Raw genomic sequence first — 17,244 nt, 5'->3', positions numbered from 1 at the left:
TCACCAAACAATTGTTGAATGCAAAGAGGACATAAAAATAAATCATAATGAGGCTAAAAACAATTTAGATAATATAAACGAGCAAATCTCCAAATTAAACCTACAGCTAGAAAGTTCCCAGATAACAACTACAAAATATGAACAAAAAATCCAGAAATCAGAAGACGAAACAGATTTAGAGATGGAAGAGATAAAAGAAGGGAAATATAAACAACCATATACAAACAAAATACTGCAAGACTTAACTATAACAAAAAAAATGCAAAAGACCTTTTACCCCTTATCTCTGCAAAATATATCTGATGGCAAGGAAAAAGATTTTTAAAAAGGGAATGTTGAGTTGTTAAGGGAAATGTCACAACTTGGGAGACAGGAAACGAAAAGAGAAATGGAGGGAGAAAGGAACGGGGAGTTGTTGAAGAAATATAAATGGGTGGAATTCCCCCTCCCCAAATACCCTACCTAAATTGTCTTCCTCATGCCAAGCAATTTTTACAAAAATAGAAAGAAAATTCCTGGACGATCGGCCTGGCTTGGAAAGCAACTTGGCAAAGAAAGAAAGTGAGAGTTAGATTTAAAAAACAGAAGATTTGACCTTTTAGAGAGGACATTATATGTTTAAATACTTTGAATAAGATTAAAGGAACGGAAGACTTCTAGATATAATTATACTGTTATAGTGAAAGATGTGATTTAGAATTAAGATAGCATTTTTTCTCTTTTTTGAGATGGAAAATATGAAGATACGAGGAGGACTGATTTGAATAAAACTTTCAGCTGTACAATTGTAATTAATATTGAGAAAATCATAACTGATAAAGATATTTCAAATACTGATGGGAAATTAAATTAACAAGAACACAAAAAGCAGGATATTAATTAATGAATTAATATTATTGATTTATGAATTGATATTATTGTTATTTGTATGATATTAGTAAAATATGATGAAGATGCTTATATCTAACTCTGAATACAGTAACAGTACCAAAAATTGTAATGGAGTAATGAGGGGAAAATGGAAAAAATAGGGAGAAGAAAGGAGGATCAGAGAAAAAATATTGGATTGTGAACAGATTTATATTGAAGAAGTTAATGTTAAATATTTGTAGCCAGACAACATGTTGTTTACTAAGCACTAAATTTTGTAATTATTAAAATTAATAAATCTTTTACCAAAAAAAAGACACTTTGCTTCCAGATGAAAGGAGAGAAGCAGTCTTAAAAGATTCCTCTTAAAAGTAATGAGAAACCTCCATTATTCTCAGTTTACTTCTGAATAGGCATGCACAGGATGGGAAGGAAGGAATATTCCATGGGAAGGAATATTTGTCTACTTGTATTGAAATGTAGGTCATATTTTTACTTCTGATGCCCATCCTCCAAGGCCCTAAAAGAGATTTACTCCCAAATGCTTGGATGGTAGCTTTAAAAGATAAATGCTCTGAAGCGCCAACAAGTAGGTTGGCTTCAATCAGCAGTCATGCTTTTGTTGTTTTTTCCAATGTTACAAAAATGGCTATTTGGAGAGAGCAATTTGCAAACTGTTTCTCTTTTCTGCAGAGAGTCTGGTTCATTAAAATCAATGAGACAACTCAAATGAATTTGTAAGATCTGCTTACAACCAGAGCATAGTTTAACAGGGGGCCAAACCTATTGGTCGAGCCATCTGTCAACTTATCTACTTCCCAACCTACTTTACTGTAAGTTGAGTGACTGGTGGATGATTTTTCTGCCAGTTGATGACATTTAGTGGGAGAGCAAACAAAGTCGGGGAAATCTATCAATTGCTTCCCTTAAGTTCTTCCACATTAAAAGTATATGGACAACACCATGTTATGACCTTGTACCTGAGGGAGGATAAGGCTTAGCAAAGTAAGAGTAGTGCAGAATATTCCAGCATACTTTTCTTCTTGTCTCAAGACCTGGAAGAATCACACTAATACAGCCCTGAGAAAGAATCTACCTGTGGAGGCAGTTTTCAATAGAAAATAAGTAAGACGGTGATACTAAATATTGCAAGTGTATCTTTTTATAGGCTGTATTTTTAAGTGGCTGTTGGCCCAGGAATGTGATGAACATAGGACTTATTGAGTTAACTGTTACTGATTTTTCCAGAGATGTTAGTAGCATTTATACATTGTTTTATGTGCTGTTTTGGCAAATAATACAACTCATAGCATTTTCAAAACAACAGGGATAGTTTTTTTTTCAATCCAATGTTTGTCTCACACACGTAAATAGAGTTTTATCTGTCTCACATGCATGCACATTTTCTCACACACAAACATACATATATGCACAAATAACTAGTGTGCATAAATGTTCCCTTGGCAAATTACAATTCTTTTAAAAATCCAAAAGAAAACCGCCAAAGCAAGCAAAAGAATATTTATCTTTGCTATTATTTTTTTCCTTTAAAATAGAAAGATTAACTGTTCAGAATTAAAATTCAGTCTATTTTGTCATTAAATGAAATATTTGAAAAGAAGCAACACAAGCAAACAACTTAAGCTACTTCTGAGTTTAACTTAATATAAATGTCAATCCTGAGTCTTGAGTTCATATCTAGGACAAGTTTCATATATTAATTCCTGCAGGGTTTTTTAAACCTATTATAGAGCATCTGTTATCAAACAGCTTGGAAATGGAGCAGCCTGGATCCTTCAAAGTTTTTGGGTGGCAAATGTAAAAGGAGCTCCAGGAGGCCACACCTTAGCTGATAGCACGGGGCAAAGTATATGTAGCTTGCAAGTTATGGATTGCTTAGCCATGTTGTATATGTACACAGATTTTTGGTACATTGACAGAATAATTAAATAGCTCTTGCTCACTTTCTTTTTTTATAAATAATATTTTTATTAAATTTCAACATCAAACATTAAAATAAAAACCAACAAATAAGGAAACGGGAAAGGGAATAGTGACAAAAAAATACATCAAACAAATTTACCACAAAAATGATCTCCAACTTTCTTTTAGTACAGAGATAATAACTCACTTCCATTAAAGCACCAATACAAAGTTTGCTAAGATAATGGATAAAGCAGATATGGATATTCAAAGGACTGTATAGCTGAAGAATGAATGAGTGTTTGTAAGCTACAAATGGTAGAAATATATTACATGACTCAGAAGTCAGTCTGATTAAAACCCAGTATATGTCAACACTTTATATATAAGTCTATAAAGAGGGTGGAGGGGCAGGCCACAGGAATATTATAGTTTCAATTATGTCTCCAAAAGTGCCTCGGAAAGGAACTGAAATAAGCAGTCTACTATACTGTATAGGTTTCTTATTTTAACATTGTCACATTTTATAATGAACGGTGAGCCATTTGTAAATATTTACACATCTCAATCCAGCATAATTTGGGTTTTTTTAAGTAAACAAATGTGCCGCGAAATAGATAACTCCAAATCAGGTTGCAAGATGATGTTTGGAAAAACATTAATAACAAATGTGGTCCCCATGACTACTGGTCTCTTCTGTCAGCTGCCCTCCTCCTTGACTTTCCCCTCCTCTTAGACTCCAGAGCTTGCTTCAGTGCTCAGTTTCTCCTCAGTGGGGCATTTCAATTTTCACTAGAAAGTCTCAATCGATTCAATTTGTGGAGAACTGAGAAAACCTCACCTCTGGCATCTTGTGAGGTATTTATTACCACTGATCTCTTTTAGCCCCCGCTATATTATTGTTGGCATTTAGTATGAAAAGAAAGAAAAAAAGAAAAAACCAGGCAAAGCAGCAGAGACATTCTGTTTGAACTTCCTCGGAGGTAAGATATGAGGAGGGTTTGTTTTTTTTTGCTTTTCTCTGTATCTTATTTTCTGGGCAATGATCGAAATTCAATCTTGCTGTGGTCTTTCCTTTGCCCGGAAATCCTTATGGAATTGTTCTTGCCGAAGATTACAGGTGAAAGAAGGAGATGGAAATTTTTTTAATGACAGAAATGTTAATTATTGTTTCTAGTTTGTTAGACATGCATTGAAAAGCATTACATATTCTGAAATGATTAAAATTTAACAACTTCTCATTGCTTCATTTGAAAATTATTGATTCTTTGGGAGGATGGTATTATTAATTTTTAGCTGTTTGAATGAAAGTCATATGGTATATTAATACCTGCATAACAGTACAGGATAATATATTATCTGGGTTGAGATGTAGTCAGTATTGTTCTATATGCAAATAGGAATTTTATTAATATCTAACTTACCAGCAACTTGTTCTATATTCTTAATCAGTTTAACATTGAGCAAAAAAATCTATAATTTATGCCATCATCCTTATTCTAAAAAAGAAATAAAGAAATTGATTCTTCTAATTAATTTTGGGGAACATATTTCAAAAGTATGGTAGTGTTTGTTGCATATTAGAATTCATAAGTATTAGAAAAACATGGTTCAGAGGAATGAGGAAGGAGTTGGTGCCCCTCGCATTTGATGTAAGAAGTTATAGAAAAGCTTCTCTCTTTCTCATGTTCTTCAATGGCTTAACTTTTCTTTTTTTTTTTTTTACCTCAAGCTGCTACTGAATAAGATGGCTCTAAGATGTCACACATAACCGATCGCTAATTTATAGTGGAATCTCAGATCCTCAGCATTACTTCTAAAGTAAGTAATTTCAAGACTGTAATTGATGATGACAACTCCTAGGCAATCATTTTCTTTTTCAAAGTTTATTATAAATAATAAGTTAGGAACATATACATATACACAGACCCACATGGAGATAGATAGATAGATAGATAGATAGATAGATAGATAGATAGATAGATAGATAGATAGATAGATAGATAGATAGATAGATAGATAGATAGACTCTGTGTGTGTGTGTGTGTGTGTGTGTGTGCGCGTATAATAAGAAAATGGAATAAAAAGACAGTGCTCGAATGGAATAATGATAAAAAATAAACAAGAAAATAGAGCAAAGCATTTGCTATAAATTAATGCAAGCAACGTGCAAAACTTTTGACTACATGAATTCTAATACTAATAAAATAACAAATTGAAACTAATTTATAATTGAACCAATGCTCTCATTTTCATTCTGTTTTATCTGCTGATCGTACGGCAGCCTTCCTTCCCCCAAAGTCATTATTTAATCACTGTTATGAATTAATTTATATGCCATAAATTTGAATGTGTTTGCTGGCATTCAGGCTAGCAAAAAACAGTATGCACAAAGCAGAAGAAAGCCTGAGGTTTAATATTTAGTTTGCAAATACAATAGCTACACCTCTATGTATATATGAAGGGCATAAGATTGGTGATATCAACTCTACTCTGCCCTTTGACCTGTCCTGATTCCATCCAATGCTTATCTTGAAGATTATGGAATAGCTTTTATTCTACTAGAAAGGACTGTTGTCCAAGAATTAAATTATTATGCTCCTTTGTATTGTACATACACAGAAAGTCCTTTCTCAGATAGAAAAGGATAGAGCTATTATATCTGGTTTGCAAAAACCTGGATGATCATTACATAAACTGAAAACTCTAACTTCTTGCATCCGGTAGTATCTGGATATTTACAGCCCAAGTAAGAGATTGATATAAACTGTGGGAAATATTTTTAATATGACATTAAGAAAGACAAAAATACAATAGTTTCTGCAGCATCAGTCACAAACGAACATGCAGAGATGTAGACTGATGAAGCCAGATGCCAAAGGGCTAACTTCTTCCTTGCCTGCGGTTTCTCTCCTGTATTGCCATCCATATTGGAGAAGTTGGAGAAAGGCTTATGCACCCCATTCTATATTAATTCTTCCTCAAAAAAAAATTATCTTAAGGAAAAAAACTGGACTTCTATTACAAGCTTACATGTGTAATTTCTGGTTCTTTGGAAATAAAAGGAGAATTGAGCAGTACCCAACATATTTTTCCCTTCCATTTAGCCTTGAATAGGTAAGCTTTGACATGGTAATCATACGATCTAAAAAGTAGTGCAGTTTTACTATACTATGGAGACATGTCTCCAGAACCATTTGCAGGTGGACAGCCTCTAGATTCTATAAATAAAATAAATGTGCTTGATTCATAAGGCTAGATGATGATGATGATGATGATGATGATGATGATGATGATGATGATGATAATAGTAATAGTAATAGTAATAGTAATAGAAATTGGAAGGGACCTTGGAGGTCATCTAATTCAATCCCTTGATCAGGCAGGAAACCCTGTACCAATACATGCATGTTCAGCATTCATTGGCTGTGCTGATTATTTGTACTAATCACCTGCATGCTGAGCCATCAAAAATGAATCACTTCAAGCTGCATCTTCATATTATTTGGGATCAGTTGGTATATTGCCTCTGTACCAGCTTCCCTGCTCAATTAGCAACCTCCCTGCCTAAGTTCCTCGATTCATTGTGAGATTGGCAGAGGAGCTCCCCAAGCTTTTGATCCTGGGGTTCTTCAATCTGCCTTCCCTGGGAGTGGTTTGAGGTAGTTGAGAAGTTCATAGCCATCATTCAGGATTCGACATGGGGCAGTGGTCATACCTTGATTTGATTTTCTTGTTGGAGCAATGGCAACACCATCTGACTATAAGGTTCTCTGGTGCTGGCCTCTTGCAAAGGGAGGCAAAGCCTATTAGATTGGCCTGCCCCATTGACTGGTGGACCCTGATGGCTTCTAGAGCAGGGGTGTCAAACTGCCAGCCTGCGGGCTGGATGCATCATAGCGAAACCGCGCCCACCCCATTGCCAGCAATGGCAAAAAAATCGTGATACATCGCAACACATCATGTGACATTGCAACTTTGACACCCCTGTTCAAGAGGAAGCTGCAGGTTATTCCTGATGGTCTCTCTGCATGATCTGACCAAAGTCTCATCTGCTATTTGGAATAAGAGAGCGAGTGAGGTCTTAGTTCAAATTGCACCCATGGGACCTCTCTCCTCTCATGGATCCCACCACTCCCTGTAGCTGACAGAGAAACTGAAAGAGATTAAATGAGAAAATAGATGTCTAGACCACTGCTGGAGGAAAACAAGGAATGAACTTGGCCAAACATGGATAAGAGCCACTATTAAGACTATTATGGCAGTAAGGATAGAAGCAGTTCTCTGCCCTTACAACATCCACAGATAGCCAACCATTGGCCTTGTTTAAGGTGACCTTACTCCATCTATGGAATGGGTACATGGAGGCCTATGTGCAAAACTGTGCAGTGGAATTTGCAGAAAATCTATCAGATGAAATTACTTGCATTCATTCCAAGTTAGATACCAACTTTGATACTGATCCGGGGTAGATGATCTACCAGCATAGTCTTGTCCAGTTATCTGTGACCAGTTTTGATCTTTGCACCTGAGGAAGTAGACAGGCTCCTTATGACTGTGAGATCTACCTGCTGCTTAGAAACATGCATCTCCTGGCTAGGTAAAGCTATCCAGGGAGTAGTGCGTCTGTATTTGGTTGGATTCAAGAAATAGTTAATTCTTTTTTTGGGGGGAGGAGGTGTTCCCCACCCACTTAAGGAGGTATTGATTCACCTGCTCCTCAAGCCCTCACTAGATCTCACCATATGGACAATTTTCATTTCAAGGCAGCTTCAGTGGGCCTTGTATGAAGCAGATTATCTGATTTCTTTCAGATGGGATTCTGTCTCTGGCAAAGTAAGATGTGATTGACATCTTGTCCTAGACTAGAGACTATAAGGGTTTAGAGAGGGAACACAGGCTTCAGGTGAACCCTGGCCCGACTGATTATATCTGGGGTTTTGGGGCCTTCTGGTTCCAAACAGTAGTGGCATAAATAGAGAAACATTAGTAACATGAATAGGATTAAAATGTTTGGCCTTTTCATTGAATTGAATTGTTTCTTTAATGAATTTTGATTTCTATTGAATTTAAACCAGTCTGGCAATTTTATTGCCAAAGAAAAGTACAGAAATACCATTTAAAAGTATCTCAATAAAAATCAATTATCGCAATAAAGGAGCTGGGTTATTTCACTGAAAACATGTTCTGTAGAGAAGTTAATATGCCTACCTCAGGCTATGCAAATATATGCACAATAAAATAAAATAAAAAGGAAGCAAAAATAAAAAGAGACTCAGAGTGAAGGTTTAGGTAGAAGATTTATAGTTCATTGGAGAGGAAGAGAGAAAGCAAGACAGAGAATAATATCAAGAGACTGAATTCTCTCCTGGAGTATCTGATGAGTTGATTCATCCATCTGGAGGGCAGCTGATGAACTGTTAGGTCACCCCAAGTACCAGGTTTGCAGGTAAGAAGCTTCTGGGTACATCTGGGAATTGGAAATAATATTTAAAAAACAAATGAGTGAAAAAGCAAACTCTATTTGGTTATAGCTTTGTTATAGTGGGGGACAGGGAGAGGAATTATAGGGTTGCTGAAAGCATAGGGCTATGAGCCTGCAATGTTTTGTATTATAGGATTTCCCCTTCACCTTTTTCTATCTATGTATGTTGAAATGTCATAAATTATACTGTAGTGTCAACTTTATGTTTTCAATTCTCCCTAAGAAAAACATTTTGTGACACTTAAGTTAATACTGATAATGCGAAATGCAGTCCATGAATAATTATCCAACAAAGAAGAGAATGGTCATTTTAATTTGTATTTCCTTTTAATTTTTAGTTTGTTTGTTCCTTCAGCCAAGCTTTAATTTTTAATAATACGATACTTACTGAAAGTGGCAAGACTAATTCTGACTCATGTAAATTTATGAAGTCTGTTTTCCATCGATGTGTCTTACAGCAAGGGTCCCCAATCCCCAGGCTGAGGCCCACTACTGCACAGTTCAACTCACAGGAGTCGAGCTGTGTGTGTATGCACACATACTAGCCTGTATTTTGTGCAAGTCAAGCTGCATGCACGTGTGCACCAGCCTACCACTCGCACAAGTAGAGCTGCACGCCCATAGCCGCCCCTCATAAGACCCAGTTCCTTTCCCCCCAGCTGGGCCACCAAACCACAAAGGTTGGGGACCACACATACACACACACACACACACACACACAGAGAGACGCCAATCATACATTTTTCAAGTAAGAAGTGTTATACAAAGCATAAGTGTGAATTCATAAACCAAAGAAATTAATATGGTTACTTTTGTATTCAACCCATTTTCATTCACCAGCCTTTCACTCTTGAATTTTTTTCTTTTTTTATCATACAAACTTCTTAAATAATCCATTTACACTGCATTCCCACTTCCATATAAAAAATGGGCAGAAGCATGCTCTTATACATAACATTTTCGTGTCTTTCAACTAAGATTCATTCATTGCAGCAGACCACATATTCCTCACCACCCTTTAAGGTATTTGCATTCCTTAACATTTCACAAATTTTGCAACTTTATTAAACATTCTACCAAGATTCACAAATTCATGTATTTGATCTTTGATCTCCATCTTTCTTCTATAATTTTCTTATCAAACACAACTACTGTGGTCTTGTAATATATCATTTCTTTAATCCATTCTCCTCTTTCCATCATACAATCTGCCTAACATTCACTGGAAACCATTCAGATTCTAATATTGTTACAAACAATCCTTGTACATTTGTCCATAATACATTACTCAACCAAGATGATATCTATACATCCTTGTCTTACTTCCTATTCAGTGTTGAATTATTCACTAAGCATTCCATTTATTGTCATGTAAGGTTTACCTCCTTCATACACTGCTGTTATCACAGTTAACAAACAACTTTTAACTACATATCATGCAACCCATTCCATAGTTCAGACCCATTCACTTTATCATACAATTCTCTAGATCAATTAACTTTCATTAAATGTTCTTTTTTATATCCATACATTTTCAGTAACTTGCTGAAGGGTAAAAATCTAAATTGTACAATCCAGAATAAAACCACATTACACTTCCCAAATTTTGCTCTCTTGTACTTCTTTCCTAGATGCATTTTAAAAACCAACCACTTTTTTTAAGCGAAGAGTAATGGCATTCTAATCATACAAACTGACAGTGTAAAAAATTTGTTAAAGTTAGACTACACATTCAGAACAAATGTTTTCTAATCTAGAATTTGATTCATTCTCCTAATTACGACACCCTTTGTAAGACGGCATCATAAAGCAACTGATATATGTGAACTTTCAAACAAAGGTCAGATGTGAATCATGAACAATCTAAGACAGTGTTTCTCAACCTTGGTAACTTGAAGATGTGTGGACTTCAATTCCCAGAATTCCCCAGCCAGCAACTGCTGGGAGTTGAAATCCACACTAGTTGCCAAGGTTGAGAAATATTATGGTAGTCTAAGACATTTGGCTACTTGAAGGAGAGATCTCATGTTCTTCCCTTGGTTCCTTTCTAGAGCCAGCACTTCAAAATGTTTTACTACAATTATTTGTCATATTTCTATCCTGCCATTTTTCTATCCTCAAGAAGAAGAGAATCCCCACTCTAATAATAATAATAAAGTTGGAAGGGATCTTGGAGGTCATCTAGTCCATCCCCTGCTCAGGCAGGAAACCCTATACCATTTCAGACAAATGGCTGTCCAGTTTCTTCTTAAAAACTTCCAGTGTTGGAGCATTCACCGCTTCTGGAGGCAGGTTGTTCCACTGGTTAATTGTTCTAACTGTCAGGAAGTTTCTCCTTAGTTCTAGGTTGCTTCTCTCCTTGATTAGTTTCTACCCGTTGCTTCTTGTCCTGCCTTCAGGCGCCTTGGAAAATAGCTTGACTCCCTCTTCTTTGTGGCAGCCCCTGAGATATTGGAACACTGCTATCATGTCCCTCCTGGTCCTTCTCTTCATTAAACTAGACATACCCAATTCCAGCAGCCGTTCCTTATATGCTTTAGCCTCCAATCCCCTAATCATCTTTGTTGCTCTTCTTTGTATTCTTTCTAGAGTCTCAATATCTTTTTTACATCGTGGTGACCAAAACTTAGACAACTACTCACCTGAAGGCTTCTGGTTAAATTACAACTAGGGGACCAAATGTTTATCTTTTAAAAAAAATAGCAGCTTTGGTGAAGTGACTTGTCAGACTGGCATAAAGGAAAGATCAACCCTTCTTCTCCTGTGTCATAGTTTTATTCTAGAATGCAGCCAGATTTAAAAAAAAAAAAAAATGCCCAAATGCAATCAAAAGTTTAGCATAATGCCTATTTTTAACCTTGGAGACAACTTACTTGTAGGGAAGGTTTTGAAATAGTTTCAGCTGCGCACTCACAGTGATACAAGCATCAAATCTAAGCTTGTTCAAATTCCCAAGCAGTCTGTCTGCTGGAGAAGCCAACAGTGGAGTCAGCATGCATTATGAAATTTCCATAATAGAAATGTTTAACAAATATTCTGTGTTTGAATAATAGTTCTATTAGCCTCCAATTTCCTTGCATTTAATTTCAAGAGATGATTCTGAGTTCCAATGTTGTGGGAGTGGGAGAAAATTTTTCTGTCCAGATATCTCTGTCATGATATACCTCTATCATCTCTCCCCTTAGATGTCTTTGATCCACATGTTCAGCGCTAGTTGCTGAACTATTTCATCTTAAGGGAGATACGCTATCTTTCTAATCATATTGTTTGCCCTTGGTTTGCATTGCATTGCATTTTTTTTCAGCTTTCTAATAGCCTTTTAATGACCAGCTCTTAGGAGAAGAAGGTATCTCTAGCAACTAGTTAAAGAATACACATGGGAATACATGGACAGTTAGGTGAGATATGTAAAGTTGTCTCCCTTAGAGAAGTGCAAACTGGTTGTAAAATCTCTCAGTTCCTTCTGTTAGATGCTTGAATTCTCAAGTGTAGCTCCTTATCCAAAACTCTGCTTCCAGAGCACTTCAGCCATTACATTTTATTTTCTGCTCATCATTCCACTACCTTTTCTAGATGTTATATCTAGAGATTACTATATCCCACTGGTTATTTCCATTCTATATTACAGTTTCTTAACGCTTGTCTGTATCAATGTTTTCTTCCAATGCAGAAAGTGAGAAAGTATAATTTTACACTTTGTTTTGAAAAAAGAATCTAGAATCAAATAATTTTACAAGATGAGGAAAAGAGAGGATAGAAAGCGTATCTTAAACAATGGCTTATACTTTCCTAAATACATAGATATTAACATGAGCCATGATTTTAAACAAAACAAAATATATAAATAAGATAATAACTATAGGATCTGCCCAACGGTAACTAGAAACACAGAGCCAATTTTTGGTACAGTATTGGACTTTACACATATGGTTCCTTTTGCTATGCAAAAATAGCAGGCAGAGCCCAACAGGATTCGTGTAGTGCCGAACTGGAGGAGGCACCTTGCATTGGATAAGGAGGAGGGATTGGGGAGTGTGTTAATGATAACAGTGCAGGGAGGGGGAGACAGCACAAGGATGACAAAGCAGGAAAATACAATGTTAGAGTGCAAAAAAGAGAGGGCGGAACAGGCAAGGCAGTCACAGGCAATCAGGAAGAGTGGCCCTGTCACGAGGGCAATGAGTAGGCAATTGGATCAGCAAGGGGATAAAAAGTACTTCCCACCTCCTAAGCCCCACTCTGAGGACGCTGGCAGAGGACCAGTGAAAGCTAAGTTGTTTTAATTCTTGTATATAACTGTTTTTATTGTTTTAAATGTTGTTTTAACAATAAATAACTGGAGTATACTCTTCCCGGAGATTGAAGATTGCATCATTGAATATATATATATAAGACTCCCCCCCCCCCCCGGCGCTTGCCTTTTAACCCTGACGATGTCAAGTGTATTTGACGAAAGCTCGGTGGATTAAATTCTATTTTTGATAGATATTCTCTTGGTGATCATTATTATTTGGACAATATATATGTATGTGTGTGTGTGTGTGTGTGTGTGTGTGTGTGTGTGTGTGTTTTCTGAGGTTTTCGCGGGTGTTTGTATGTAGGTCTTTGGTTGTTCGGGTTTTCTCCTGCGTAAAATTGGAAGTGTCTTGGCGACGTTTCGACGAAGTCCCATTCGTCATCTTCAGGCTGGTGTTTTCAGCTTCGTGCTTCGAGCAGCAATGTGTGATCTTAGCTGTTTCTTCCTTTTAACTGCCAGTGGGGGTATGAACTGATTGGGTGGGAGCTTGGCTGTGTTCTGATTGGGTGGAGGTGTGTTCTGATTGGTTAGGGGCTTGGCTGTGCTCTGATTGGCTGGGGGGTTGGCTGTGCTCTGATTGGCTGGGGGGCTGGCTATGCTCTGATTGGCTGGGGAAGTGTTCTGTTTGGTTGTGCTCAGGTTAGTCTGAGTTGCAGAGGGGTTTAAGATTTTGGGCTGCCTTGCACGACCACGAACGCGAAGCCAAAAAATAGCAAGGCTTCTCAGCAGGCCGTGATGGTGTTTTTCCCATCTCCTAAGAGTCTGGTAGGCCAACATATAGATCTTATATTGGACGACTGATTAGTTGCATCACATTTCTGTCTCAGTAGGTGCTTTTTGTTTCCTTGTTTTAAGCCGAATTGGGTTCAGGCCGTTTAAAAAATATTAAACATCTGAATTTAAAATCTCTTAGTCATTTATACTGAAGAGGGGAGGGCTCCTAAAACTATAAAGATAAAATAAGGATGGATTCGCTCTTAATTATGTTGTGATTTCATAGGTACTTCAGGATGGATAAAACCACTCCAGTACCCAACGTGTATCCGTCTGTGGCAAACAGCAGTAAGTCACAGTTGGTGCAGTTTGAATCGTGCCAGCCATCTCTCCTTGCGTTCTTCTTGCTCATCATCGCCTATGCTGTGGTCATGCTGGTCGGACTCCTGGGCAACCTTTGCCTAATTGTCATCATCAAGAAACAAAAACAAGGTCAAAATGTGACTAACGTCTTGATTGCCAACCTCTCCACATCTGACATTATCATCTGCGTCATGTGCATTCCTTTTACTATGGCATATACATGGATGGATTACTGGGTTTTTGGTGAGGCTATGTGTAAAATAACTGCTTTTGCGCAAAGTATGTCTGTCTCCGTTTCTACATTTTCACTTGTGTTAATTGCAATTGAGAGGCATCAGTTAATAGTGAACCCCCGGGGTTGGAAGCCCAATGTTTCACATGCCTTCTGGGGAATTGTCTTCATTTGGGCATTTTCTCTAATAATATCCACCCCTTTCCTGATATTCTATCAAGTTTCTGATGACCCCCTAAGAAATCTCTCTTCCCACAGTGAGAGCTATGTCAGCAAAATGGTCTGCATTGAGGTGTGGCCGTCCATTGAAGGGCAGCTGGGCTTCACCACCACCATGTTAGTTTTCCAGTACTTCCTTCCTCTAGGGTTCATTTTCATTTGTTACCTAAAAATATTTGTGTGCCTGCAGAAGCGGTATAGTAAAGCGGATAAGGTAAGGGAGTATGGGAGCAGGCTAAATGAAAATAGAAGGATTAATGTTATCTTAATTTCAATTGTTGTGACCTTTGGCGCCTGCTGGTTACCTCTGCACATATTTAACATTGTGTTTGACTGGAATTATGAAACCTTGATGCATTGCCACCACAACGTGGTCTTTACCTTGTGCCACTTGATAGCCATGATCTCAACATGTGTCAATCCCATCTTTTATGGATTTCTCAACAAGAATTTTCAGAAAGATGTGGTTATTATGCTTCACAACCTTCGATGCTTTGAATCTCAAAAGTTATATGAGAACATTGCCCTTTCAACTCTGAACACTGATATGTCCAAGGGATCCCTGAAACTCAGCAGCATGCCTGAAAACATCTGAAGCAGACAACTTGCCAATCATTTCCATAACTTTCCATTGATCTATGTATCGTGTTGCTGAATTCCTCTTGTGGGCACGTGTGGTTTTGGGGTGATGAAATCAAAGGCCTAGTATTGTTGTGCTAGAAGCAGACACATCCTAACAGATCTTCCAAATAAATAAAGCAAAAATTAAGCAGAGCAGTTTTAACTCCATTGCAAGAGTATCCGTTGTTCAAGTGCTGAAAAACTGCTGTGCGAAAATTAGTATTCAGGAAAAAATGCACCAGGTTGCTGGGAAATGATACAGCATTCCTTGGGGTCCATGCCATGCCTCCCATGAGCCTCTTGGACAGCCTCAAACATTTTTTCCAGTGAACTAATAGTTTGAGAGTCCTTGGTGCTCTCTGAATTTCGTTGTTTTCTTGCAGATGTTTCATTACCCAGACTATGTAACATCATCAGTGCCAACACTTTAATGCCTATACAGTCATTATAAAGAAGAGGCTCACCATCATTATTAGACATTGTTAGGTTATGACTGAGATCAGTCTTTTGTTTTCAGTCATATTAGTTTCCAAATTTTGGTGTTTATTTTAGATGACAAGATTTAGAAAACAATGGGCTTGGGATGGCAGGTGCTGAAAGAGGAAGCAGCAGCACATACTGGCACCATAAATACCACCGGTATACTGTATATTGTTTGTGCCAGTTCCCATACTTGAAACTTAGTTTAACAATTGCACACTGCTGTCTTGGAGTTAACTGCTGAAGATAAATGTACCATTATATCTATACATAGAGATGGATCTTTGTAACTAGTATTCTGGTTTTTACTATGCATGCTTTTCACCTTCACTTCTGCTATGACATTTTTCTTTATGGATGCAAATTTACTTTTAATTTTCTAACTTTCTCCTAGTCTGGCGAGGCTTTCAGTTAAAACAAATTCCGGAACCTTCCAAGTTTGTTAGTTGGCACTGCAATGCTGAAATTTTGCCTGCAATGAATCCAAAGCTTTGCTAATTTAGCTGTTGATAAAAGACTGATTTTTAACCTAGAAGAGTGAATCTGTTTCCACCCTGCAGTTTGCCAGTTAAAATATTCTCATAGGGGAAAATGTTTTTCAGCACATATTCATAGCTCTGACATGACTTGAAATGTAAGAAATTCATACTGCGAACATTTATACTGGAGCGTGCTTTAAAAACTGCTGCCTCCAACCTGGTGATGTCTCAATGTGTGAATTAGAATTCATAGCCAGCACAATTCAAGGCCACTAAGAATTCTGGGAAGATATTTGGAGGATATGATTGAGGTGAAAGCCAGTTGGTCTAGTGATTAAGGCACCAGGTTGGAAACTAGGAGACCACAACTTCTAGTCCCACCTGAGGCTCAAAGCCAGAGGGGTGACATTGGACCAGTCAATATCTCTCAGCCCTAGGAAGCCAGCAAGGGCAAACCACATCTGAAATCTTGCCAAGAAAATTGCATGGAGTTGTCCAGGTAACCCGCAGGAGTCAATGCTGACTTGAAGAGACATACACACAAACCCACACACATGAATTGAATAGTCTGTTTTAGAATTATACATCTGTTCGATGCCAAACTACATAGAGAGGTGCATCCTTCCTTCCTTTCTTTTCTTTTCTTTTCTTTTCTTTTCTTTTCTTTTCTTTTCTTTTCTTTTCTTTTCTTTTTAGGTTAAACATTGTAGAGGAGAGAATTTGATCAGAGTAGCAGCTCTTCATGGTAGGAAAAGATCCACTGGCAGCTGCAAAGGGGATGATTCGTAGTAGGGGATAATCCCAAGGCCACCCACACTCTCCCTTTCCATACGTGCAAACTGGCTGGGATGATTTACACTGGCTAATGAAAAAAACACTCAGCTATGTTAGAGCACATTATCCTTCAGGATTGAAGTTTGGGAACCTCAGTGTTATTCTGAGCTTTATTTTGCAATAAACTTAAAAATATTTTTCGACAATATTTCAATATATTCATTGACCTGTGCTGTTACTTATCTGCTAATATGATTAACAAGGTTTTGTTTGTTCATGTGTTTTAGACTTTACAGAGTTCATTGCACAAATGCTTGTTATTTACAGTACATTAAAATAATGTTATCTTCAAATGACATATCTTTTGCTAAAGTTTCATACATTTTTACTTCTTCCACTTGAAATTAGGAATGGGAAAAATTCATGAGGAATGATAAGAACATTATATTTTGAACCCGGGGGGGGGGAGTGCAGAACGAATAATATACGCATTTGATATCCAAGTGAAATCAATATTGATATGAAAATCAGCCCTCTGTCTCATTCAATCTTATGATATTTATTAAGAAAATGTGACATCTTTCACTATAATGATGCAACAACCATTTTTGTGGCTATGAATATTAGCATGGAAAGTTCCCATTCTTTTTATGTATAGTCATACAACAGCATGAAATACCCATATCTAATTGTGGCTAAATATTTCTCTTTACAGTGACTGTTTTATTTATAAAGCATTGCAGGAGTTTTTATCAGTCTGGTTGTATAGCTTATTAAATTGTGTAAT

At 37.2% G+C, this 17,244-nt stretch overlaps 1 protein-coding gene across 2 annotated transcripts; it reads left to right on the top strand.

Moving 5' to 3' along the window:
• The first annotated feature begins 3,356 nt into the window (after window positions 1–3,356).
• LOC120310630 (neuropeptide Y receptor type 6-like) lies at window positions 3,357–16,815 on the top strand. 2 transcript variants are annotated; one of them, XM_039349265.1, is made up of 3 exons: window positions 3,357–3,776; window positions 4,526–4,614; window positions 13,576–16,815. In XM_039349265.1, the coding sequence occupies exon 3, from the start codon at window positions 13,586–13,588 to the stop codon at window positions 14,696–14,698; it is 1,113 nt and encodes a 370-aa protein (XP_039205199.1). In that variant the 5' UTR covers window positions 3,357–3,776; window positions 4,526–4,614; window positions 13,576–13,585; the 3' UTR covers window positions 14,699–16,815. The 2 variants fall into 2 exon arrangements, with proteins under 2 accessions (XP_039205199.1, XP_039205200.1); XM_039349266.1 differs by lacking the exons at window positions 3,357–3,776; window positions 4,526–4,614 and adding an exon at window positions 7,976–8,242.
• The last annotated feature ends 429 nt before the right edge of the window (window positions 16,816–17,244 follow it).

This window comes from Crotalus tigris, unplaced genomic scaffold (genome assembly GCF_016545835.1).
Source record: "Crotalus tigris isolate CLP2741 ecotype Arizona unplaced genomic scaffold, ASM1654583v1 scf7180000018239.1010054, whole genome shotgun sequence".
In the NCBI taxonomy this organism is placed as follows: Eukaryota; Metazoa; Chordata; class Lepidosauria; order Squamata; family Viperidae; genus Crotalus; species Crotalus tigris.
This window is presented reverse-complemented; position numbering and strand designations above follow the sequence as displayed.